This window comes from Aquarana catesbeiana, linkage group LG11 (assembly GCF_042186555.1).
Source record: "Aquarana catesbeiana isolate 2022-GZ linkage group LG11, ASM4218655v1, whole genome shotgun sequence".
NCBI lineage: Eukaryota > Metazoa > Chordata > Amphibia > Anura > Ranidae > Aquarana > Aquarana catesbeiana.
Window position 1 is genome coordinate 29,942,928 of NC_133334.1, and position 26,269 is coordinate 29,969,196.

The following is a 26,269-nucleotide window of genomic DNA, read 5'->3' on the forward strand; positions in this document are numbered from 1 at the left end:
AGATGGTCAGAGACTGCAGACATGATACAGGAGATGGTCAGAGACTGCAGACATGATACAAGAGATGGTCAGAGACTGCAGACATGATACAGGTGATGGTCAGAGACTGCAAACATGATACAAGAGATGGTCAGAGACTGCAGACATGATACAAGAGATGGTCAGAGACTGCAGACATGATACAAGAGATGGTCAGAGACTGCTGACATGATACAGGAGATGGTCAGAGACTGCAGACATGATACAAGAGATGGTCAGAGACTGCAGACATGATACAAGAGATGGTCAGAGACTGCTGACATGATACAAGAGATGATCAGAGACTGTAGACATGATACAGGAGATGGTCAGAGACTGCTGACATGATACAGGAGATGGTCAGAGACTGCTGACATGATACAAGAGATGGTCAGAGACTGCTGACATGATACAGGAGATGGTCAGAGACTGCAGACATGATACAGGATATGGTCAGAGACGGCAGACATGATACAAGAGATGGTCAGAGACTGTAGACATGATACAGGAGATGGTCAGAGACTGCAGACATGATACAGGAGATGGTCAGAGACGGCAGACAAGATACAGGAAATGGTCAGAGACTGCAGACATGATACAGGAGATGGTCAGAGACTGCTGACATGATACAGGAGATGGTCAGAGACTGCAGACATGATACAAGAGATGGTCAGAGACTGCAGACATGATACAAGAGATGGTCAGAGACTGCAGACATGATACAGGAGATGGTCAGAGACTGCAGACATGATACAAGAGATGGTCAGAGACTGCAGACATGATACAGGTGATGGTCAGAGACTGCAAACATGATACAAGAGATGGTCAGAGACTGCAGACATGATACAAGAGATGGTCAGAGACTGCAGACATGATACAAGAGATGGTCAGAGACTGCTGACATGATACAGGAGATGGTCAGAGACTGCAGACATGATACAAGAGATGGTCAGAGACTGCAGACATGATACAAGAGATGGTCAGAGACTGCTGACATGATACAGGAGATGGTCAGAGACTGCAGACATGATACAAGAGATGGTCAGAGACTGCAGACATGATACAAGAGATGGTCAGAGACTGCTGACATGATACAAGAGATGGTCAGAGACTGTAGACATGATACAGGAGATGGTCAGAGACTGCTGACATGATACAGGAGATGGTCAGAGACTGCTGACATGATACAAGAGATGGTCAGAGACTGCTGACATGATACAGGAGATGGTCAGAGACTGCAGACATGATACAGGATATGGTCAGAGACGGCAGACATGATACAAGAGATGGTCAGAGACTGTAGACATGATACAGGAGATGGTCAGAGACTGCAGACATGATACAGGAGATGGTCAGAGACGGCAGACAAGATACAGGAAATGGTCAGAGACTGCAGACATGATACAGGAGATGGTCAGAGACTGCTGACATGATACAGGAGATGGTCAGAGACTGCAGACATGATACAAGAGATGGTCAGAGACTGCAGACATGATACAAGAGATGGTCAGAGACTGCAGACATGATACAGGAGATGGTCAGAGACTGCAGACATGATACAAGAGATGGTCAGAGACTGCAGACATGATACAGGTGATGGTCAGAGACTGCAAACATGATACAAGAGATGGTCAGAGACTGCAGACATGATACAAGAGATGGTCAGAGACTGCAGACATGATACAAGAGATGGTCAGAGACTGCTGACATGATACAGGAGATGGTCAGAGACTGCAGACATGATACAAGAGATGGTCAGAGACTGCAGACATGATACAAGAGATGGTCAGAGACTGCTGACATGATACAAGAGATGGTCAGAGACTGTAGACATGATACAGGAGATGGTCAGAGACTGCTGACATGATACAGGAGATGGTCAGAGACTGCTGATATGATACAAGAGATGGTCAGAGACTGCTGACATGATACAGGAGATGGTCAGAGACTGCAGACATGATACAGGATATGGTCAGAGACGGCAGACATGATACAAGAGATGGTCAGAGACTGTAGACATGATACAGGAGATGGTCAGAGACTGCAGACATGATACAGGAGATGGTCAGAGACGGCAGACAAGATACAGGAAATGGTCAGAGACTGCAGACATGATACAGGAGATGGTCAGAGACTGCAGACATGATACAAGAGATGGTCAGAGACTGCAGACATGATACAGGAGATGGTCAGAGACTGCAGACATGATACAAGAGATGATCAGAGACTGCAGAAATGATGTGTTACAGGCTCAGCAGCACAGTAGTGAGAGAGGAGGAGAAAAACAACAGGCCAGGCACGGCCGCGGTGCCAGAAGTATTCCGGCTGAACAAAAAACTGCCAAAGAGAGCCAAGGCTTTCACCACCCTCGGCATGGTGTCACCCCTCTGGCGGGTGTCACCCGTGTGCGGACCACACCCCCTGTACCCCCCTAGTGACGCCACCAGAAATGCAGAAGCGCACCTGTTCTTCATCGCACCAGTATGGTGTGAATGGAGGCTAAATTGTTTAGTTTAGGGTATCGTGTATACAGTGCAGGAGTCGGGCTGCATCACACCTGAGCCTACTGAGAATGCGTGCAAAATCGCTCTGCACTTGTACGTGTTCTCGTGCTACACACATAGGGCAGTCTATTCATTTCAATTGGCTGCCTTGCGCACAACAAACACAGAAAAGTAGCTCATGTAGCTTTTTGCCGCGTTGAGCCGTGCGCGTGTTTAACCGCATGTCTCACGGCATCTGTGGCGAGAAAAAATGGGCCAGGGCACAACTAAATGAAATGCCCAGATGTGAATGGAGCCTTATGCCCCGTACACACGGTCGGATTTTCCGACGGACAATGTGTGATAGGACCTTGTTGTTGGAAATTCCGATCGTGTGTGGGCTCCATCACACATTTTCCATCGGATTTTCCGACACACAAAGTTTGAGAGCAGGCTATAAAATTTTCCAACAACAAAATCCGTGTGTACACAAATCCGACGCACAAAGTGCCACGCATGCTCAGAATAAATAAAGAGATGAAAAAGCTATTGGCCACTGCCCCGTTTATAGTCCCGACGTACGTGTTTTACGTCACCGCGTTCAGAATGATCGGATTTTCCGACAACTTTGTGTGACCGTGTGTATGCAAGACAAGTTTGAGCCAACATCCGTCGGAAAAAATCCTAGGATTTTGTTGTCGGAATGTCCGATCAATGTCCGACCATGTGTACGGGGCATTAGAGTGCAGGGGGCAGGATTATGTAATGCAGAGAGCAGCTTGCAGATTTCAAGAGTTAGCAGCGTCGGTACATGTCAGATCATGCAGTGCCTAGGGCAAGGGTGGCAAACTGTGCCCTCCAACACATTCCTGTGTGGAGTAGGGGGTGGGCTAATAGAGGCGTGTACATCTAGTAACCCCATGTACCCTGTGACTCCAGTGCATCTCAGATCATCCTTTGCTGTCTAGTTATCTCAGTGTTTCCACTGACTTCAATGCACATTAGAGCACCCTATGCTTTCTAGTGATCCCAGTGTGCCTGGTGACTGCCAATGCACCCCCAGATCCTCCTGAGTCATCTAGTTCCTCCAGCGTGGCCTGCCCCTTCCATGACTCCAAGAGTCCCCCAGTGCCCCCCATGTCATCCAGTGACTTCTAGCGCACCCTATATGACACCTATGTCTCCATGCAGCCTTCATTACCCTTCTGCATCATCTGAATAGACTTTCTGTTAGTGGATAGGGAGAGTAAGAAGAATAGAAAACTGAATAAAACACATCAGGCCTCGGTGTTACAAGTAATACATTTTTACTAAACAAAGTTGAAGGCTACGGGACTGACACACCAGGGTGGGGCAAAGCAAATTTTCCATCCCCGAGGCCCTAACACACAGGCCTGGCTGCTTAGTCATTGCTTGTTAAGTTCATCTGCAGTTTTCTTTTAAAGAGCAACTGCAGTCTGCTCACACCATTTGTAATAAAAACATCTTTGTCATTCTTAAGCTTCCCTCCAACTACTTTGCATATTATTTTATATATACTGTGATTCTGTACTTGCTAAATATGCTGCAGAAATCTCCCTCCACTGAGTCTGGCTGCAGCCATTTCAACTGTGGGCAGCTGAAGCTGCTGCCTGTTCACTTCCTGGATTTACACAGACACACACCTCCAGCTCTGCAGCTCTCATTGGCCCTCTTATGACTCGTTCCCCCTCCCTTCCTGGCAAACTCTTACAAGAGTGGGAGAGAGAGAGCTGTGCATGATGTCATAAGCCTAGGCCAATGACCAGACAAGATTTACTGTCAGAAAAAAAATGTTTTACTATCCAAAGTTAAAACAACAGCAAAGGCAGAAGATTTAATAGATGGAAAGTTGAAAGAAAGACTGAAAGTCCACTTTAAAGTGGCTGTAAACGCTTACATATACCCAATGGAGTGACTGTCCTCAGGTGATACACAGAGATGAAGCAAACAGGAACAGAGCTGAGGCTGTCGATCACAGGCTGTGTGCTGGAGCTCCTTCCCCATCACCTTTATTTTCCCTCTTGGTGTCCGAAAACTTGTCAGAAGTGACTACATGTTTTGTACCTGTTAATCTGTGGTCTTCTCTTCTTTACAGCTGTTCAAAGTCCAGAATTTATAAAGCTTGCCTGAGCTGTCACAAAGCAGGGGGCGGACAGCTGAAGTTACACTCTGCAGAGCTCAGTGAGGAAAGCTTTGAGAGCTGATTGGAGGGAAGGGACCCCCCCCTCCCCTTTCACACAGCACACAGGAACAGAACTGTGGCTATCAATCACAGGCTGTGTGCTGTGACTCATGCAGATAGCAGAGGAAGGAGGCAGCAGAAAGAAATGACACTTAGTGCTCTGGACTGAGACAAGTACACACTATAGAGGGATATGTTTTGCTCATATTTCATGTCTGAGGTTTACAACCACTTAAGGTGTAGCTGCTGCCTATCATTGCATGCAAGGGGCTCACTTCCCCCCGACAACTAAAAGATCAAACATGACTCTTCCTCATAGGTTTTTTTTCTTCTAGGTTCGGAGTTTTGCAAAAAATAAGAAAATACAATATAAAGTAAATATGGGATTGTTAACATTAAAATGTATGTAAAGCCAAAATGTTATTCTTTAGTTTTGAAAATAATGTGGAAGGGATAGAACTCTTCATGTTTTATTACTCTCTATACACATCAGTGCAGCTCCAACAGTGTCCAGCAGTGATGCCAATCTGTGCCCATCAGTGATACCAATCTGTGCCCATCAGTGACACCAATCTGTGCCCATCAGTGACACCAATCTGTGCCCATCAGTGAGGCTAATTAGTGCCCATCAGTGCTGCCTTTCAGTGCTTATCCATGCCACCTATCATTGCCCATAAGTGCCACCTATCAGGGTCCATCAGTGCCATCTGTCGGTGCCACCCATCATTGCTCATTAGTGCCACCTATCAGTGCTGCCTATCAGTGTCCATCAGTGCTGACTATCAGTGCTAATCAGTGAAGGAGAAAAATTACTTATTTACAAAATTTTCTGACAGAAACTTTTTTTAGCAAAAAAATAAAAAAGCCCAGCGGGGATTAAATACCACCAAAATAAAGCTCTATTTGTGGGGAAAAAAAAGATAAAAATTTCTATATGGGTACAGTGTTGCACTCAAATCCAAATGTTTTTAGTTGTCACAGGAACAGAAGGTGGAGGGAAATCATTCAATGGGGACACCTGCTGGGGCAAATCCAACTTGAAATTCCCAAATCGTAAAGGTTTGGACAGGAGCAGAGGATAAATCTTCCAATGGGGGACACCTGTTCCAGTGATAATTGTCCAAGAGAGGATATCCCCTTGACTTTGAGAGATATTCTCTTACATTCTACTGTGTCTCTGGAATAGGAAGTGAAGGGAAATCTCATTGACAGGACATAAATAGCAAGAAGCGCCCTAACAGAGGGTCAAAATCATTCCCTGTTCTTCCTAAAATTAAAAAGTTTTGGCTTTACAGATACTTTAATTTAAAAATTTTCAAAATCCATGGTGACAAGGTCTCCTTTGCTTATCGATATCCATCTATGGTGATGTATGGGCTGATATATAGATGACCATCTATAGCCATATATGGGTTTATATAGAGAAATATAGATGACCGTCTTTGGTCATATATGAGTTGATATATAGATAAATAGATGACCATCTATAGCCATATATGGGTTTATATATAGATATATAGATAACCATCTATGGTCATGTATGAGTTGATATATGTAGACAAATAGATGACCATCTATGGTCATATATGGAATGATATATAAATATATATATGACCATCTATAGCCATATATGGGTTTATATATAAATATATAGATGACCATCTATGGTCATTTATGAGTTGATATATAGATTAAAAGATGACATCTATGGTCATATATGAGTTGATATATGTAGACAAATAGATGACCATCCATGGTCATTTATGGGTTGATAAATAGATATATAGATGACCATCTATGGTCATATATGAGTATATATATATATATATATATATATATATATATATATATATATATATATATATATATATATATATATATATAGACAAATAGATGACCATTTATGGTCATATATGGGTTGATATATAGATCTATATAGATGACCATCTATAGCCATATATGGGTTTATATATAGATATATAGATGACATCTATGGTCATATATGAGTTGATATATGTAGACAAATAGATGACCATCTGTGGTTATATATGGGTTGATATATAGATGACCATCTATAGCCATATATGGGTTTATATATAGATGACCATCTATGGTCATATATGAGTTGATATATAGATACATAGATGACCATATATGGGTTAATATATATATATATATATATATATATATATATATATATATATATATATATAGAATCTTCTATAGCCATATATGGGTTGATATATACATATATAGATGGCCATTTATGGTCATATATAAGTTGATATATAGATAGCCATCTATAGCCATACATGGGTTTATATATAGATAGATGACCATCTATGGTCATATATGGGATGATATGTAGATCACCATCTATGGCCATATATGGGTTTATATATAGATATATAGATGACCATCTATGGTCATATATAAGTTGATATATAGATAGCCATCTATAGCCATACATGGGTTTATATATAGATAGATGACCATCTATGGTCATATATGGGATGATATGTAGATCACCATCTATGGCCATATATGGGTTTATATATAGATATATAGATGACCATCTGTGGTCATATATGGGGTTATAAAGCAGGCAGTGCTAATGCAATGACAATAGACAGTAATGCACAGAAGCCAATCAATATAGTGATCTGACCGTAAAAAACAGATCTGATTGGTTGCTGTGACCTCCTGCATTTTGTCCATTGTCATCTCTCTACATTATCTCCAGTGAAGGTGTCTGTGCTGTAAGCAGCCACCAATCAGAACCCATTATTCTAGATTAGGTGAAACAATGCAGGGCCTGTTGTGAGGGCCATGGCGCCATGTTTTTGGTTATAAATGACTCAACCTTTTATATTTACACCTGAACACAAGTCTGAGAAAGAATACAAAAACAAATCATCATTTATCTTTTTATTGTATTTGTGAAAGAGAACATCCAGTTCACAAAGATTTACACATGCAATTAAACAATAAAAATGGCATTTACCATTTGGAGTGAACTAACCTTATTTATTAAAAAAACAAACAAACAATTAAAACATCCCTTTTCATGTCCCTTCATTCGAGTACAGTGCATCACCTGGCTTCCATGCACTTGTATTAATTACCTATATACTATAATTCTCAATTATAGAGAATTACCAACCTATTCAGGCCCATGTAGCATGACGAAAAACTACATCATTTTATGCTTTCTGACGACTGTGTACTGCAGCGTCTACTGCCAATCATCGGCAGCTGGAAGATGTAGAAATTGAACATGTGACTTTTGTCATGCCTCCTAAATAGATATGGGCCCAAAAAGGGATGAAATGTCCATCTAGGTAAAATGATTTCATGTTTTTTTTTTTTTTTATGGGTCATTGAGATCACTGTGGCCAAAAAAAAGGTTCATTGTGCGGTAAACCAAAAAAAAACTGAACACACAAAATCCCCCAAAGACCTTTGTTCTCTCGCAGCAGTAATTCAGATACTTCAATAATATTATAATATTGATAATAAAATATACTGCTGCTTCATAAATAAAATAAATATATAACTTACATTAATTATTTTAATGTAAAAGAGTGCATCAAACATCCAGTGCATATGATCTCAGTACCCGGGGCAGGCGTGTATTAATTGTGGACTTGGCTACACGGACAGTAATACATTGCAAGGGGGTGCAATAACCCCTAGGGGTTGATTTACTAAAACTAGATACAAAAGAGACACAAGGTAACATTGTTTATAAACATTGTTCAGAGATAGCTAGATAGATAGATAGATAGATAGATAGATAGATAGATAGATAGATACAAGGTAACAATGTTTACAAAAATAGTTCAGATGGGAGATAGGGAGATACAAAGTATCATTGTTTATAAACATTGTTTAGAATCTGGCGCAGCTGTGCATGGCAGCCAATCAGCTTCTTCAATTAATAAAGAGCTGCGTAAACTGATGGCGCTACATAAATCCTGTATAATAATATAATAATAATAATTAAGCTTTGACAATTAAACCTAGAAGCTGGTTGGTTTCTATGCACAGCTGCAGCAGATTTTCCTAGTTTTCCTAGTTTTAGTAAATCAACCGCCATAGTGACCAATCAGAAATCATCCTCTACTGGTCTGTACGTAAATAATTTTCTGTGTGAACGCTTGAGCGTTTGCAATGGACATTACAAATGCTCGCTGTAATGTGTCTAATATGTTTATTTCCTCTGATCGTCAGCTCCACCTAGTGGCCATAATGCGATTCTTTCCTGTTCGAGGTATTTCAGAAATGTGGCACATTGTCACCATTAGATGGCGCTGATAATCATAGACATATAAGACACATTAAAAACTGCTGTGTTAAAGCTAAGAGATAGTCTGCATCATACATGTCATCTTTGATTTTGTTAATTTTGTTCTACTTGGAATGATTTCTGATTGGCTGCTGTGGGTTATTGCAACTTCCTATTGAAACCAATCAGCTTCCAACTGCTATTTTGTAAGGCCCAGATTTAATTAAAAAAATGCAAAAGTGCATCAAAACCCAAAAAAACAAATATAATATATTGCTGCGTATGGGTTTTTCTATGCGGTGGCTGCATTTTTATTCTTTTTTTCAGGCCTTTTATGCATGTATCTGCTTGCTGACTGTATTACATAAATATACGGCGGCAAGGCGGCTTGGCTGCACCAGATTATTTACTTAGTACGTGATCTGTCGCTTCCAGGTAGGGGGCGTGCGCGCGCAAGGCCGGCGACCCGCCCATGCTGTGATTAAACACAGCAGATGTCAGTCACTGGGTGCCGGCCAATGGATTACCGCCGGCACCCGGTGATCGTCATGAATTTACACAGGACAGGGCTCTGCCTATGTAAATGAGTCAGTCAGCGGGGAAGTAATAGTAATTCTTTCCCTGCAAACCAGGGAACAAAACCCATTACATCCCCTAGTAAAAGCGCCTCACACAGTACACCAAAACACTGGCTAGGCACGCGATTAACCCTTTGATTGCCCCTGATGTTTAACCCCTTCCCAGCCAGCATCATTAGTACAGTGATAGTGCATATTTTTTTAGCACTGATCACTGTATTAGTGTCACTGGTCCCCAAAAAAGTGTCAGTTAGTGTCCGAATGTCTGCTGCAATATCGCAGTCGCTGATCGCCGCCATTACTAGTAAAAAAATAAATAAATAAATAAAAAAGTATATATCCCATAGTTTGTAGACCCTATAACTTTTATACTATTGGGATTTTTTTTTTTACCAAAAATATGTAGCAGAATACATATTGGCCCAAATTGATGAAGAAATTAGATTTTTTAAATTTTTTTTATTGGAAGTGTTTTATAGCAGAAAGCGTTTTTTTTTTTTTTTTTTTCAAAATCGTTGGCCTTTTTTTGTTTATAGCGCAAAAAATAAAAACCATAGAGGTGATCAAATACCACCAAAAGAAAGCTCTATATGTGGGGGAAAAAAGGACATCAATTTTATTTGGGTACAGCGTCGCACGGCCGCGCAATTGTCAGTTAAAGTAACGCAGTGCCGTATCGAAAAAAAAATGGCCTGGTCATGAAGGGGGTAAATCTTCCAGGGGTCAAGGTGATACTTTCACCTGGTGATCCTGCCAATAACACGCTCCTAGGTATACCCCCTGCACTTTATCTATGGAGGAGCACCCTAGGCTGCTCTCCTGATTTGGACTACAAACACCTCCCTCCTCTAATCACCTCCATTAGAGATTTTTTGGGGCTCATATAAGATAGCTGGGAAAAATCACATTGTTTCAGATTTTGCACAGGATGCACAGGAAGTTACAAGGACACTGGCGTTCTGGCAGGATCAACGGGTATTTTTCTGTACATGCAGAAAATATTCTTAGCCTGAATAAAGGAAACGAAGGCAGCCACCACATCCAAGGACTTGTAAGCTGCCATATATTACATTTTTTGTTCTTGGGTTTATATATCCTTTAATTGGCAACCCTGGGCAGCAAGACCTTCTCCTTTAGTGTCCTACATCAGGCGATGTGTGAAAACAGTAAAAAGCTCTTGCTGACCATAGAACTCTTCTCTTTCTCCTAAGTTCCAAAAGGAAGAGTTTAAAGGAGAGCTGCACTTGCTATGTTTGCCCCTTGTGGGCTAACAGGCAAAAAAAAAAAAAAATCAACGGGGTACCTAAGTTCAAGATATCAGCATGCTTCAATAGGCACAGGCTACTGTCTATCAGTGTGCACGCCGGCCTGGCAAGGGAGCCACTCCCAGCTAGAGGGCGGTGTTGGGAGATTCTGCATGGGACGGAATAAGCAGATTATCTCCCAACAGCGCCCTCTAATGGCAGCCAGGAGGACAGCAAGCGCACAGATAGGTAGAAGGCTGCAAGACATGGAGTGTCAACATGCCTTCAAAATCGACTTGGGTACTGCTGACTTTTCTTTACAAGGCCACTCCAGCAAGGTTAAACAAAGGATCTGTGCTGAAAGCCCCATTATCTATTGAAATGCATCCAGAATCCACTTTTAAGACCGCGCCATTCTATAACCAATATTGAAAAATCTTTGGCCTTATTTGAGCCCCATAATTAATGAAAAATAAAAATTGAGATAGCACCATGATCATTTGTTTGAGATGCACCCAAAAAACACTTTGAAAAAAATACCTGCTTGTCAAAATACATGAAAAAAAACAAACAATACAAAGTGGTATCTTAGATCACATGATTCGGCTTGCTCTTATAATGTTTCTACATTTAACAAAATATCTTACAGAAACCCAGAACAAGCGTTTCAAAAGGGAGTGTTTGACTTCACAGGCTGCATACTTCTTCCGGGGTACGGAACTTAATCAAGTATGAGTCCAGTTGAGTCATGTCTACAGCTTGCACCTTCAACTCACGCGTCTGCATAGGCACCTGCTATGGTTCTATCATTAAAGGTTCCCTTTCAAGCCATTTTTCCCTTCATGGATCAAACGTTCACAGTGGTACAGTCATACCTAGACCTATATTTCACACTGTGATAGACTGGAGGTAAGACTGGAGTGTTAGGTGCAAAGCCCTGTTTGTGCACATCCGACCCAAGCTGGCCAACATGGCGTTTGCAAGGAGGACTGGTGTGCCTAACAAAAAAGAAACGTAAGAACAAGCACATGCCCAAGGGCTGTTTACTCTCAGTCAACCCAGTTTTTAATAATATACCTTAACTGACCATAATGTACAAACACCGTATTTGGTCCATTTTGGCGAGCCAGCCAGGTCTCACCTTTTTTTTACAAGAGGTATTTTTTACTGCAGGACTTGGCACAGTTTGCACATTTATAAGCTTCTATGCTTCATATACCTGCTATTGTTAATACAACGTCTTCCCTTTTGTTTAAATCTGGCCCATATACAAAAAAACTTGCCATTATGGCATACAAGTGCGGCCTTTATTAGCCATAATGCACATTTTAACCAACTGAAATAGAATTAAAACACTTCATCTGATAATGGTTTAAATAATAAAAGTCTTTAACTAATAAACTCATTTATTTCACATTCTACCTACAGCTGATTTGGCCCCACCGCCTGCTTATATTTGTTTCCTTCACTACCCTTCAGTGTAGGGTTCCATGACAGTAAAGGAGAACCCCCCCCCCCCGGGGTAGGAGGCTGAGCTTACATATTGGCTGAGGACTCGCTTTCACTTCACATGTGACCTCCCTAGGCGGCTAAGTGTCCAATCAGCAAGCATCAGCGGTATCACATGGGAGGAAGAGGAGTGAGTCACATGCTCCCCCTTACCGGGAAGTGCCGGGTATTTCTCTTTGCTCATCACAAACAGAGATACCGGGGAGCAAAAAGGCAGGAGTTTATGCTGCTGGGGAGGGCGGAATTAGGGCTTCTTTCACATTGGCAGCAGCCTTAATCCATAGTGGGCCACTTTCTCGGAGGTTGTTTGGAGATGGTACTTCTCCAAACCACTTCTGCCTCTTCAATTCCAATTTTTTCTCCATTCCCATTGGAGATTTTTACATGGAAGCACCATGCTCCGTTCTCCATAGCCACATTTGGCATGCAGTTGCGGCCCTGACCTATTGACTTCAATGGGCGAGTTTGACAGGCAGCACCGCCCGTCAAACTCGTCATGCTGAGCACAACAAAGAAGTTGTGGCATACAGTTGCAGCGCTGTCCCATTGGCTTCAATGGGCGAGTTTGACCGGAAGCACCACCTGTCAAACTCGTCATGCCAAGTTAAAATTGACAGAAATGAGCAACTGCCATCTTGAATTCCAGTTTTATTTTCCATAGCATTGTGGATTTTACAATGAACTAACAAACCACAACTGCCATAGCCTTGTTCGGCCTTTGGTTGCGGCGCTGTCCCATTGACTTCAATAGGTGAGTTTGACAGTCATTGCCACCTATCAAACTTAAAATGTTGAGTTACAATTGCCGCTGCGGGCAAAGTAAACAGAACTGAGCCATCGCCAATGGTGACTTCCAGTTTTTTTTCAATCTCATTGGAGATTTTACAATGAACTGCCACACAACAACCACGATAGCCATGTTTGGCCCGTGGTTGCAGTGCTGTCCCATTGACTTTAGAAGGCAAGATTGATAGGTAATGCCACCTGTCAAACTCAACATGTTGAGTTCCAAATGCCGCTGCAGCAATGTAAACAGAACAAAGCCATCGCCAATGGTGACTTCCGTTTTTTTTTCAATCTCATTGGAGATTTTACAATGAACTGCCACCCAACAACCACGATAGTCATGTTTGGCCCGTGGTTGCAGTGCTGTCCCATTGACTTTAGAAGGCAAGATTGATAGGTAATGCCACCTGTCAAACTCAACATGTTGAGTTACAATTGCCGCTGCAGCAATGTAAACAGAACTGGGCCATCGCCAATCGTGACTTCCAGTTTTTTTCGATCCCATTGGAGAATTTACATTGAACTGCCACACAACAACCACCATAGCCATGCTTGGCCCGTGGTTGCAGTGCTGTCCCATTGACTTTAATAGGTGAGACTGACAGGTGATGCGGCCTGTCAAACTCAACATGCCAATTTAAAATTGTGGTCCCGCAAAGAATTTCATTGTTAAAAAAAATCGAGCAGCCACCATTTTTAATTACGTTTTCTTTTATCCAATCACATTTGTGATTTTACAGTGAACTGCAGCGCCAAAACAGCCATGGACATGTCTGGCACATGGTTGCAATACTGTTCTATTGACTTTAATAGGCAAGCTTGACAGGCAATGCCACCTGTCAAACTCGAATATGCCAAGTTAAAATTGTGGTCCTGCAAAGCACCGCAAACTGTGGCAATGTTAAAAGAACCGAGCAGCCGCCATCTTGAATTCTATTATTTATTTTTTTTTCAATCACATTTGTGATTTTACAGTGAACTACTGCGCCAAAACAGCCATGGCCATGTTCGGCACGTGGTTGCAGTGCTGTCCCATTGACTTCAATGGGCAAGCTTGACAGGGGGCAGCAATGTAAACAGAACTAAGCAGCTGCCATATCCACTTGTAGGTAAGGAGTGTTAAAAATTGGGGATTAACCCTCTATTTTTCACCACCACCAGTGTAAATTAGGTCTTTAACCCGTCATAGGCAAAGCATATGTTTGCTTTAGCCAAATCATAAAGTACAAAATAGCATTCTGCTATATAGCACAGTATATACTTCATGAAGAAAGTAGTAAAAACCATACAAAAGTAGCCAGGTAAACTGTATCGTAAAAGCAGCTTGATACAAAAACGTAAATATTCTGCTACTTTACACAGCTGGCTTTTGTTAGTTGGCTTTAAACCTTGGCACATATTTTACCTTCGTTTTAAATACTTCCTCTCAGGAAACTGAATTATAAAATGAAATACTATATATTATGTTCAATGCATGTTGGCTGATTATCAGCGATCCATCCAGGTACCTTTTAACTAGATACGTTCTCTAGTTTCACCGTATTGGCCTGAAAGGGATAGACATTGAAAATCTTCTCATTTCCAACTTTCAGTTCCCTTATCATATGGCCATTGTACAGAAGGGACAATAGAAGGGGAGCCTCCCCCCCCCCCACTCTCAAAAGTTAAAAACCACAATGAAACCCGAAGTGTTTTTTTAGAAACACACTCAAGAATTTCCTTAATTTGATGGCCTCAATGGGCAAAAATGGTCTTCAAGAGGTCAAGTTTTACCACCACAGGAACAACCAACAACATTGTAGCCGTTCCAGGCGCCAGACCCCCTAAACAATTGGAATGTTTCTACTCCTTAAAGAATTTATAATATTTTCAACACACCCGCCCAACTCCATGTTCCGGAGGGCGTTAAAGATGGTCTCCATAGAGGCTTGCCTCCCCGTCAGGGTCCGCCAGCGTTCCAGCAGTTTATAACATTGTTCATAAGTATCGTTAGGATTGTCTTTAATTATACAGTCTATGGTGTTGTTGGGGACACGCAGGTCTCTCACGAGGCGAACGATGTACTTCATGCGGACACTGTCAATGATACAGTGGATGCAAGCAGTCCAATCTGTTGGGGGAAAAAAAAAACGCCACAAACAATGAATGGGATTAATCAGATTCACTTTATTTTTAATGGGGTGTAAACCCCAAAACATTCAAATGGAACTTTAGTCAGAAACCCAAGTCCTGCTAGATGACTTTAGGCTGGCCCCTTTTGCAGGTATTGTAGTAAAACATTACAAATAAGTGTCCATACTGTTTAAAATCCAGTAATACACCGTGTCACCCTGCACATGCTCAGTTGCTCTCTATTTTTGGCATTGTGCCGAAAACCAGAGCCCCTAGAGGCTGATCTGCTGACAGTTTAAAGCGGAGCTTCACCCAAAAGGGGAAGCTCCTCTTGTTCGCACCCTTCCCCCTCCACTGCCACGTTTGGCCCTTTTTTTTGGGGGGGGGGGGGTGCGGACACCTGTCAAAACCAGGTACCCACTCCCACTTCTGGCTAAGATCACCACAGATTGCGGCGATCTACAGTATTTCCAGACCCTTCTCCTTCCCCCTGCCCCCACAGCCTTCTGGGAGAAACACAGGTCCCAGAACACAGTGGGACTCATAGGCGTGTGCACAGGGTGTGCCAGGTGTGCCCAGGCACACCCTAATCACCCTGTGCAGTATAGATTCCCCCTACTGCCCTAGTCCCCCCCTTCCCCCCGCACTGTTGCTGCCTCCCCTCCTCTCCTCTCCTCTCCCGATGGCTGTTGCTGCAGGGATGTTTTAGGATGAATGGGGGGAAGGGGCCAGTAAATATGTAATTTACTGACCCCTTCCCTTTCTGAATGAACACAGTGAGGGATCGATAGTGTGTGTTTGAGCTTTGGGGTGCACACCCTAATGCAATAGGCTGCGCACACCTATGGTGGGACCATTCAGAAAGCGCAGCGTAACTCGCGCATGCATAGTAGGAAAAAGGCTGTGAAGCCGCAAGGCTTCACTTCCTGTCCCCTTTAGTGAAGATGCCGGTGCCTGCACCCGGAGCCGATGGACAAATCAGCTAGGGGTGCTGACATCGCGGGATACCTGAGCAAGATAAGTGTCCTTATATTAAAAGTCAGCAGCTACAGTATTTGTCTCCTGAGCCGGTGTTCTGCCGCTGAAGACCTTCAAGTGGTTCCGCAGATACAAACTTTGTGTTGGTTTCGGTAGTGCCTCCTTCTATATTTCTGCTCTAAGGAATGTTGATATGTTGTTTATTGTTAATGGCTGCTACGGCCCATTTTACTCCAAAAAGTGTGTCAGTCGTATGATTTTAGTGATAAGTGGAAAGTGGGGGGTTCACTGGGCTGTAGAGGTCTACAGAAGCCCATCCAGCACTACCTCTGGTATGACTTAGTCAAGCGTTTTCTGATTTCCACTCTGTCCAGTCGGAGAATCCTTGTATTCAGGGCTTTTTGTTTGAGCGGGAACACGGGGGAACGCAGTTCCGGCACCTCCAACACTGAATGTATTTTATGGCATGGTGTGCTGGAGGGTCAATTGATGCTGGCTGCAGGGAAATCTATTGTCGCTGGTGGGGATCTATTTTTTGTGGGAGTCTATTGTTGCTGGGTAGGTCTATTGTTGTTGGCTGGGGGGGGGGTCCATTATTGCTGGGAGGGATCTACTGTTGAGGGAGAGGTCTATTGTTGCTTGCTGTTGGAGGGTCTTATTGATACTGGCTGCTCGGAAATCTGTTGTTGCTGCTGGGGGTCTATTGTTGCTGGGGTGGTATTTTGTTTTTGGGGGGTCATTTGTTGCTGGGAGGGAGTCTGTTGCTGTGTGGGCTATATCTATTGTTGCTGTGGTGTGGTGGGGTCTCTTGTTGTGGAGGTCTATTGTTGCTGGGGTGGTATTAAGGTTATGGGTGGTCCATTGTTGCTTGGGGGGGGGGGTCTGTTGTTGTGTGGAGGTCTTTGCTGCTGGGGTGGTATTAAGGTTATGGGTGGTCCATTGTTGCTTGGGGGGGTCTGTTGTTGTGTGGGGGATCTATTGTTGCTGTGGTGGGGTCTATCAAATTTCATACAAATTACTTAGTAGCACAAAATGATACTTGGTTCTGTATTCTCTTAAAGGGGCGGTACTAGGAGGTGGGTAGGGAGTGGAGCCAAGAGACAGTGCTCAGAGGTGGGTAGGGGCAAAGGCTAAGGTTGGCTCAGAAAGGGGGAGTTCCTGCACCTATTCAATGAGAAAAAAAGCCCTGCCTGTATTCATTGGGAAAAATGTGAATGGATGTGTGTGGTGGTATCAAAGAACAAGACATCTGATTAGCTACAACAATGTAGCTAAATTCAATATGGGGTGTACAAAATACTTACAGCAGTCACAAGGCTGAGGCAGGGTACAGTGAATACAGGGCTGTTGAACAAAAGAAACATTACATTAGAGAACCATAAGCTGCAAAATTAAAAAAAAACTGTGATGACTCCGGCTACTAATACAGTCACCTCTAAAGGATAATGAAATAAAAAGTGTAATATGTTGCAGTTTACAATCCTTGGATGTGGTCGTGTGGTCGCTGCATTCGTTTTCTTTTTTTTTTTCATGGTAAAAACATTTTCAGAAAATGCAGAGTGTGTCAGGGCTGGGCTCAGCCCTTCCTTCTCTGAGCTGGAGGCTCAGCTGTCGGCTAATTGCCAGCTCCTATCTCTCTCCACAGTTACTCAGCTGTTGATGATATCCTGCTCGTCAGTCCTGCCTACTTAAGCCGTCCAGTCCAGAGCAGCTCTGCCTTTGCCTTGGTCACATCACAGGGAACTATCTCCTGCGGTCCTGTTTAAAGACTGGCTTTGCTGACATCCCTTCTGGCTTCAGATCCTGCTTGCTGTTCCACTACATTGATACCTGACTTCTGGCTTGGCTGACTATCCGTTCCGGTTACTGAACTTTGGCTATGTTCTGACTAAGTTTGTTCTTTTTACTTTTATTATTAAACAAGTGTGATTTAACTGTATTTCTGTCTCAGCCTGATTTCATGGTTTCTGAGAGAGAGTCCCCTCCGATGATGCCAGAAATGTCCTTGTCACTTCCTGTGAGCTGCACCGAATGATATCTTCCTTCCTAGCTATCTTCTGTAATCTACCAGTTGCCCTGCTCCCCCATGTAATGGAGATGAAGATATAGGGACATGTTTGTAGTGCATGTCTGGAGTGGCAGCTGGTGGTTCTTTCTTTAGGGGGGGCAGCAAACAGCCCCCCCCGGTCGGTCCACAATCCCCCACCGCGGGAGGACAGCCGGGACATCAAAGCACCACAATTACCCCATCTAGGAAGCGGGCAGAGTGTCAGGTGGCTTTATTCCTCCTCCTGTGGTGTGGATCACGGCGCCTTCAGCCGTGCATCCCCCTCCACCTCCTCGGCATCCAATAGGATCGCCTGACCTTTCAGCCAATCGGGAAACGGGTATCAGACCCGCACTTCCTGATTGGCGGAGAGGCGATTCAGTGTTATAAAAGCGAATATTCATCTGCTTTTCTACACACCTGGGTGGGCTCCGAGCGCATCACTCTGCGCTCCGAGTCCACCCTATTTTGAAGCCTATGATGGGGCACTATTCCTCCCACTGGCACTAGCGATGGGGCACTATTCCTCCCACTGACACCAACGATGGGGCACTATTCCTCCCACTGGCACCAACGATGGGGCACTATTTCTCCCATTGATACCAACGATTGGGCACTATTCCTCCCACTGGCACCAACGATGGGGCACTATTCCTCTCACTGACACCAACGATGGGGCACTATTCCTCCCACTGGCACCAACGATGGGGCACTATTGCTCCCACTGATACCAGCGATGGTGCACTGTTCCTTCCACTGGCACCAACGATGGGGCACTATTCCTCCCACTGATACCAATTATGGGACACTATTCCTCCCACTGGCACCAATGATGGGGCACTATTTCCCCACTGGCACCAACGATGGGGTACTATTTCTCCCATTGGCACCAACAATGGGGCACTATTATTCCCACTGCTGCCAACGATGGGACACTGTCTACTCCCACTGATACCAGGACATTTTTTACTCCTGCTGGCCAGAGTCTGGGCCCCCTAACGTTTGAAGGACGGTAAACTGGCCCTTTGTTTAGAAAGTTTGGAGACCCCTGTCTTAGGGCAATGGTTCCCAACCTCAGTCCTCAAGTATGCGCAATGGATTATGTTTTCCAGATGTCCTACACCTTGCACAGTTGCTTTGAATGCATTTTAATGGCTTGGTATCCATGATAGCTATTTTATCTAAAGGAGATTCCCAAAACATGGCTTGTTAGGGATACTTGAGGACTGAGGACTCATGGCCTTTGAGGATCAGAAAAGTATTTTCTCTTACTGGAGCAAATACGGCCGTGTTTGATATGGGTTTTTCACATTCTTCTAGACCACCTGCTGATGATTCAAGTTTTTAATGTACTAATTTTTCTTTCTTGGTTGGATTTAATGGATATGTGTCTTTTTTTAACCTATGTATCTATCATCCCATAGTGTTATATTAGTGCTCTAGCGGAATGGAAATGCTTTACTGTGAAAAGTCTTCTAGGAGATCCAGATTAATCTAAAAAACTCACTTCATTGTCCTGAGTGGCTCCTCCTCCTCCACTGTCATCTCCACCTGGCTCAGGATCTTCACTGCCTTGGGGTCCCTGTGTGCTGCAAGATTCCATGGGCACAGTTACCCCGTTAGAAGGGTTCATAGCCTAATGCAGGTAGAAGAGGGAAGTATGGGTTGGGTAAATGATCTTGGCTGGATACAAAGAGTAAAACTGTATGTGTTCACATTGATTTAGTGGCATCTGATGGGAAACCACATATACTGGTATGTCTGCTGCCGAAACCTGGTACACATTGGCAGTGGATGGGCCATACATAAAGAAATGCTAACATCAGCAGACAAAAGGACTAAAACAAATAACACATTTTGATTGTGATCCAGAAAAATTCACTATTACTCCATTCTCTGGCAAATAATACTCCACTTCCCTGCTATACTGACTTACAAAGAGTAATTACTTGGATAGAGAGGAGCCAAGAGTACTCTATAGTGGAAGGAGGGAGTTTTTATACTGAACATGCCTGATCACCTCATCTGGCTTCAACTATAAAGCCTGCAGGACGGCACACCTTGATTCTGTCTTGGCAGGTAATGGTTGCGTCACGCCAATGACCAAAGGTCACACGTTAGTTAAAAATACCTTGTGTGGTATGCTGAGCATCCAATAAAATGAGGACACATAAATATCAGTCTGAAAAAAGCCATTTTTACATGTTAAGGAGTGAAATGATTAGTACTAGGCGACACATAAACTTGTCACAAGTATAAGGCTAGGCTCACATTATTGTTACATGCGTTCTGCTTGTGTGCAGCCTATTCATTTAAATAGGCTGCCCTACCCACGAAGAAGTCGTCCACCAACCCCTTTTGTTTTAAATTGCTCTGCACCAAACTGCATGGTGCTGTGGATCAGGTAAGTAAGGGCAGTGGTGTAGCGTGGGTTGTCATCACCCAAGGCAAGGCAAGTAATTTTCGCTCCTAACCCATGAGTCCCTTCCATTTACAGTATTAAACCCCTTATGCAGGGCCAATCCCAGGCGGGTGCTCGGGGTGCAGTGCACCCGGGCACCACAGAGGTGGGGGCACTGAAGCGCCAGAGTGCTCCCCTTCCTCCTCCTCGCCTTGTCCGTAGGCGGCTCTCTCTGCCGGTCACCGCCGCCGCTGTGTTTTCTGCCGAAGCCCATCCCCCCTCCCTCCTCCTGTCAGAGGAGGAGAGCGAAACAGCTGGAGATCGGAGCGGCTGTCTCTGTGTGCAGAGAGACAAGCCGTGGGCACGCAGTGACGTCACTGGGGGGGGGGGTCCTTGGCTGAGCCCGACGTGTTCCAGTTCTCCTCCTCCTGTGTGTAACTCCTGCCTGCTGCCCAAGCCTGACACGCTCTGTTCTCCACCCGGTCGGCGCGGGCACATTTTAAGATTATTCATATATATATATATATATATATATATATATATATATATATATATATATATATATATATATATATATATATATATATATATATATATATATACATATTAATCAGGAAACAGAACAAGGGTGCACACACCGCTTCAAGGAAAAAAATGGACACACCCAATTCAAGGTGCTAATCCCGGCTCGTCACCGTAGGCAATATCAAGAAGAGAAGAAAAAGATTGATCGCACACTTGAATCCAAAAGATGCTGTAGAAATTTCTTTATTATCATGAGCCAGACAAAATTGCAATGATGATCAGTTGATGCGTTTCACGCGAAAAGAACAAGCACGGGTTTTTTTCGTGTGAAACGAGTCAACTGATCATCATTGCAATTTTGTCTGGCTCATGACAATAAAGAAATCTCTACTGCATCTTTTTGGATTCAAGTGTGCGATCAATCTTTTCTTCTCTTCTTGATATATATATACATATATATATAGATATATACATATATCTATATCTATATCTATATCTATCTATATATAGATATATAGATATATATAGATATATATAGATATATATCTATATATATCTATATATATCTATATATATCTATATATCTATATATAGATATATATATAGTCTTTGTCGATTATTTAATAAATATACTATATATTTATTATTATTTATTTAATAAACTAAAGGAAGAATATATATAATACTGGTGGTCCTTACCTACGAATGGGGGGCCCAGGGACTGTTATGCCTGCTCTGCTGCATACGTGCTGTGGCCGTGAACATGCAAAGGGTTCCTCCCCTCACAGCCTGAGCCTCTGATTGGCTGCCTGCAGCCTTTTAATATTGGTTGAATCTGAGATATCTTTTTGACTGCAGTAGTTAAAGAGATATCTTCTCAGGTTCAATCAATAATTAAAGGTTGTGGGCTGCTAGAAGTCGATTAGAGGCTCAGGCTCCATGCACACTGAAGCTCATAAACGGCCATTTTTTGGGAGTTTGGGCGTTTTTTTTTAACAGCCCATAAACTCCACTCTATGTTATCCTATGTGTCCATGCCCACATGGACGTTTTTGAACTTTTATCAGCAGTGGAGTTTATGGGCTGTTTTCTGAACGCCATAAAATCGCGTTCAGGAGTCGTTTTTCTGACAACAAAAAACGCCAAACGCTGATAAACGTCGATAAACACTCAAAAACGTGGCTCACCAGCGTTTAACGTTTTTGATCCATTGAAAAAAAACAAAACAAAAAAAAAAGCTAAAAAAACGCTAATGCAGAAAAACGCTAAAAAAACGCTAATAAACGCTATTGCAAAAATGTTTAGAAAAAGTTAAAAGACTCACTGCAAAGCTACTGGCATTTTTATAACGTTATTTTAACGTCCAGTGTGCATGGAGCCTCGGGCTGTAAATAATGAGGAGCCCTTATGTACAGCGGAGCAGGCAGCCAATAATAACCCCAACGAAAGGTGAAGGGGAATTAAAGAAGAGGCACCCCAGGATGGGAGGAGGGGAGGGGTGTTCCTTCTTTCCTCGTATTACTTTTACTCCCTCATCTGGAGACACAGAGAAAGGTGTTTAGAAGAGCTGGGCAAATGCCCAGTGTACACAGGGCCTTAAAGTTTCCTGGAGTTGGGCTTTAAAAAAAAAAAAAGAGGTCCTAACACTTTTCCCCCCTATTTACCTGTAAGATTAAAAAAATAAAAAGATTTTGTCTGGAGATCCACTTTAACCAGTTGACACCTGCGCTATAGCTGAATGACGGCTACAGCGCGGACCTGAATTCTCGGGAAGCCGTCATATGACGGCCTCCCCTGTGCATGCGCCCTGCGCGCCCCCTACAGGGCGCGCGTGCAGCGCGCTGTGATCACCGAGTCACTGAGACTCGGTGATCACCGATCTGAGTAAGGGACCGATCCCGGCCCCTTACCATGTGATCAGCTCTCAGCCAATGACAGCTGATCACATGATCAAAACAAAAGCTCTGTGATTGTTTTCTTTTTCTCCTCGCGCTGACAGCGCAAGGAGAAAAAAAAGCCGATCACCGGCTCATCAGCAAGGGACATCCAGTCCCAAAGAGGAAGAGGCAATAATGCCTCATATGTGCCACAAGTACCCCCTGCCAGTGCAACCTGCCATTGCTACCTGACAGTGCCCACCAGTGCCACCTATCAATGCCCATGAGTGCCACCTATCAATGCCTACAAGTGCCACCTATGAATGCCCACAAGTGCCACCTATCCCACCAGTGGTGCCAATCAGTGCCACCTAACAGTGCTGCCTATCAGTGTAACAGATCAGTGCCCATTATTGCCACCCATCAGTGCCCATCACTGCCACCCATCAGTGCCCATCACTGCCACCCATCGGTGCCCATCAGTGCCGCCTCATCAGCGTACATCAATGAAGGAGAAAAATTACCTTTTTTAAAAAATTATAACAAAATATAAAAAAATAAATACATTTTTTGTTAAAAAATTTGGTGTTTTTACATTTTTTTTAACAAAAAATAAAAACCGCAAAGGTGATCAAATACTACCAAAAGAAAGCTCTATTTGTGGGAAAGAAATGATAAAAATGTCATTTGGGTACAGTGTTGTATGACCGCGCAATTGTCATTCAAAGTGCGTCAGCGCTGAAAGCTGAAAATTGGTCTGGATAGGAGGGGGGGGGGGGTTTAAGTGCCCAGTAAGCAAGTGGTTAAAAAAAAAAAAAAAATTGGAAAAAAACTTCTTACATTGCAGCTTCTCAGTAGTGCCTCTGCCTCCCGGTGTTGTTGAGGTACCCCTTGATTGGCCCTGTCAGCCATCGGTGTGGACTGTAAGGAAGAGTTGGCGCTGGGATCGGTGCTGTTGTTAGCGAGCAAAGTCTAGGTGAAAAATAATCAACCATCAATATATAATAATCAATAATCACATATAAGATAGATAGATAGATAGATAGATAGATAGATAGATAGATAGATAGATAGATAGATAGATAGATAGATAGATAGATAGATAGATAGATAGAGAGATAGATAGAGAGATAGAGAGAGAGATAGAGAGAGAGATAGAGAGATAGATAGAGAGATAGATAGATAGATAGATAGATAGATAGATAGATAGATAGATAGATAGATAGATAGATAGATAGATAGATAGATAGATATTTATTTATTTTATCTTATTTAAAAGCTAAATTGAGAACATCATTACAACTTTAGAAAACTGGTCTTACCTGGTTGATGTTTTGTTTTTCTATAATAAAAAAAAAAAAAAAAAGAAAAAAAAAGAAATGAGAAACAAACACTGATTTAAGAAGAAGGAAATATAGGGTTCAGATTGATCTACATTGTGAATCGTTATGAATGACAGCAGACTAAACTACCGTAGTATACAATGGCCCCATATGTGTTTAATGACATAGGAAACCTTCTACACCCAATCACATTTCATCATTTCTCAAAATTAGCAGTGCCTTTACTGACTCCTGTACTGGGCTATGGTTCCTCCTCCTTTTCTTAGTAGTGTTTTGTTACATTGTATTATTTCAGCATTCATGTTACATTGTATCACTATAGTGCTTACAGTGAAAAAGTATTCACACCCCTTGAAATTTTCCACATTTTGTCATGTTACAACCAAAAACATCAAGTTATTGGGATTTTATGTGATAGACCAACACAAAGTGGCACATCATTGTGAAGTGGAAGGAAAATGATAAATGGTTTTCAAATTTTTTTACAAATAAATATGTGAAAAGTGTGGCGTGCATTTGTATTCAGTCCCCTTTACTCTGATACCCCTAACTAAAATCTAGTGGAACCAATTGCCTTCAGAAGTCACCTAATTTAGTAAGTAGTGTCCATCTGTGTGTAATTTATTCTCAGTATAAATAAAACTGTTCTGTGAAGCCCTCAGAGGTTTGTTAGAGAACCTTAGTGAACAGACAGCATCATCAAGGCCAAGGAACACACCTGACAGGTCAGGGATAAAGTTGTGGAGAAGTATAAAGCAGGGTTAGGTTATAAAAAAATATCCCAAGCTTTGAACATCTCACAGAGCTCTGTTCAATCCATCATCCGAAAATGTAAAGAGTATGGTACAACTGCAAACCTACCAAGACATGGCCGTCCACCTAAACTGACCGGCCGGGCAAGGAGAGCATTCATCAGAGAAGCAGCCAAGAGGTCCATGGTAACTCTGGAGGAGCTGCAGAGATCCACAGCTCAGGTGGGAGAATTTTTTTTTTTTTTTCCCCCTTTCCCCCTGTTTTTTACCTGGTTATCTGGCCAGTAACACACCTCTTGTCTTATTATGTCTCCACCCAGGATGGAAGAGTAACAGACACCTTTGGACGGCAACATTGTTCATCTGGCAAGAGGATAGTGTTAGGCAAGCCAAACACATTTGAATCTCAGGCGGTTCAGCAGGAACCCACCGAGATTCAAGCCATGTATGGGCAGACTGAATGTACCAAGTTGATTGATCGATCAAATTGGGCACAGCCAGCATGCCAGGTTTTACCTGCAATTATCGCTATAGGCTGCTATAGCCACTTAGTAATAATCACTGTCTTCCCCCGCTCCTCCACCAGGGGAAGACAATGGCTCGGCAGGAGGGATTCCCGCATCACAACACTGTCTGTGTTGATGGGGGGGAATCGAGCAAATTTCTTTCCAGCAACCCGTGCACACCTTGTCACACTCTAGTACCATCGGAGAAGGTAGGAAGGATGTAAAAGTCTATGCTGGGGTAATTCACACAATATAGACAACACTACACAATTACAGTGCGTACAAAGATCATTATACTATACTTAATTCTTACCTCTTGTTTTTTTGTACAAGCACCATCCACCACCGACTAGGATACATGATGATGTTATTACTGCTAGGATAATGAATGCCACAAAGAAACTTGTGGGTTGGTTATCTGGGGGTAAAAGAAAATATAGATTTGGTCAAGGCATATATGAAAAGGCCATTCTGGCAAAAATGAATATTTTATTATGGGTAGATGCTGCAGATCTGCACTAGATTTTGGCTTTCAGGTGTGCCCCACTGGCATCAGCTGGTGTGTAGGTAGGTAGGTAGATAGAGGTATGAATTCAAGCAAGAGCTTGGCAAGTAAGCA

General features: G+C 42.9%; 1 protein-coding gene across 1 annotated transcript in view; it reads right to left on the reverse strand.

Moving 5' to 3' along the window:
- Positions 1-7,617: 7,617 nt before the first annotated feature.
- The window catches only part of LOC141111931 (uncharacterized), a 54,007-nt gene continuing 35,355 nt past the window's right edge, over positions 7,618-26,269 (reverse strand). Inside the window, exons 9-14 of the mRNA XM_073604152.1 lie at positions 25,964-26,068; positions 24,372-24,391; positions 23,890-24,021; positions 19,754-19,882; positions 17,504-17,543; positions 7,618-15,219 (exon numbers count right to left, since the gene is read on the reverse strand). Of these exons, the coding sequence (XP_073460253.1) occupies positions 14,933-15,219; positions 17,504-17,543; positions 19,754-19,882; positions 23,890-24,021; positions 24,372-24,391; positions 25,964-26,068 (713 nt within the window). The 3' untranslated portion in view covers positions 7,618-14,932. The remainder of the gene's footprint in view (positions 15,220-17,503; positions 17,544-19,753; positions 19,883-23,889; positions 24,022-24,371; positions 24,392-25,963; positions 26,069-26,269) is intronic.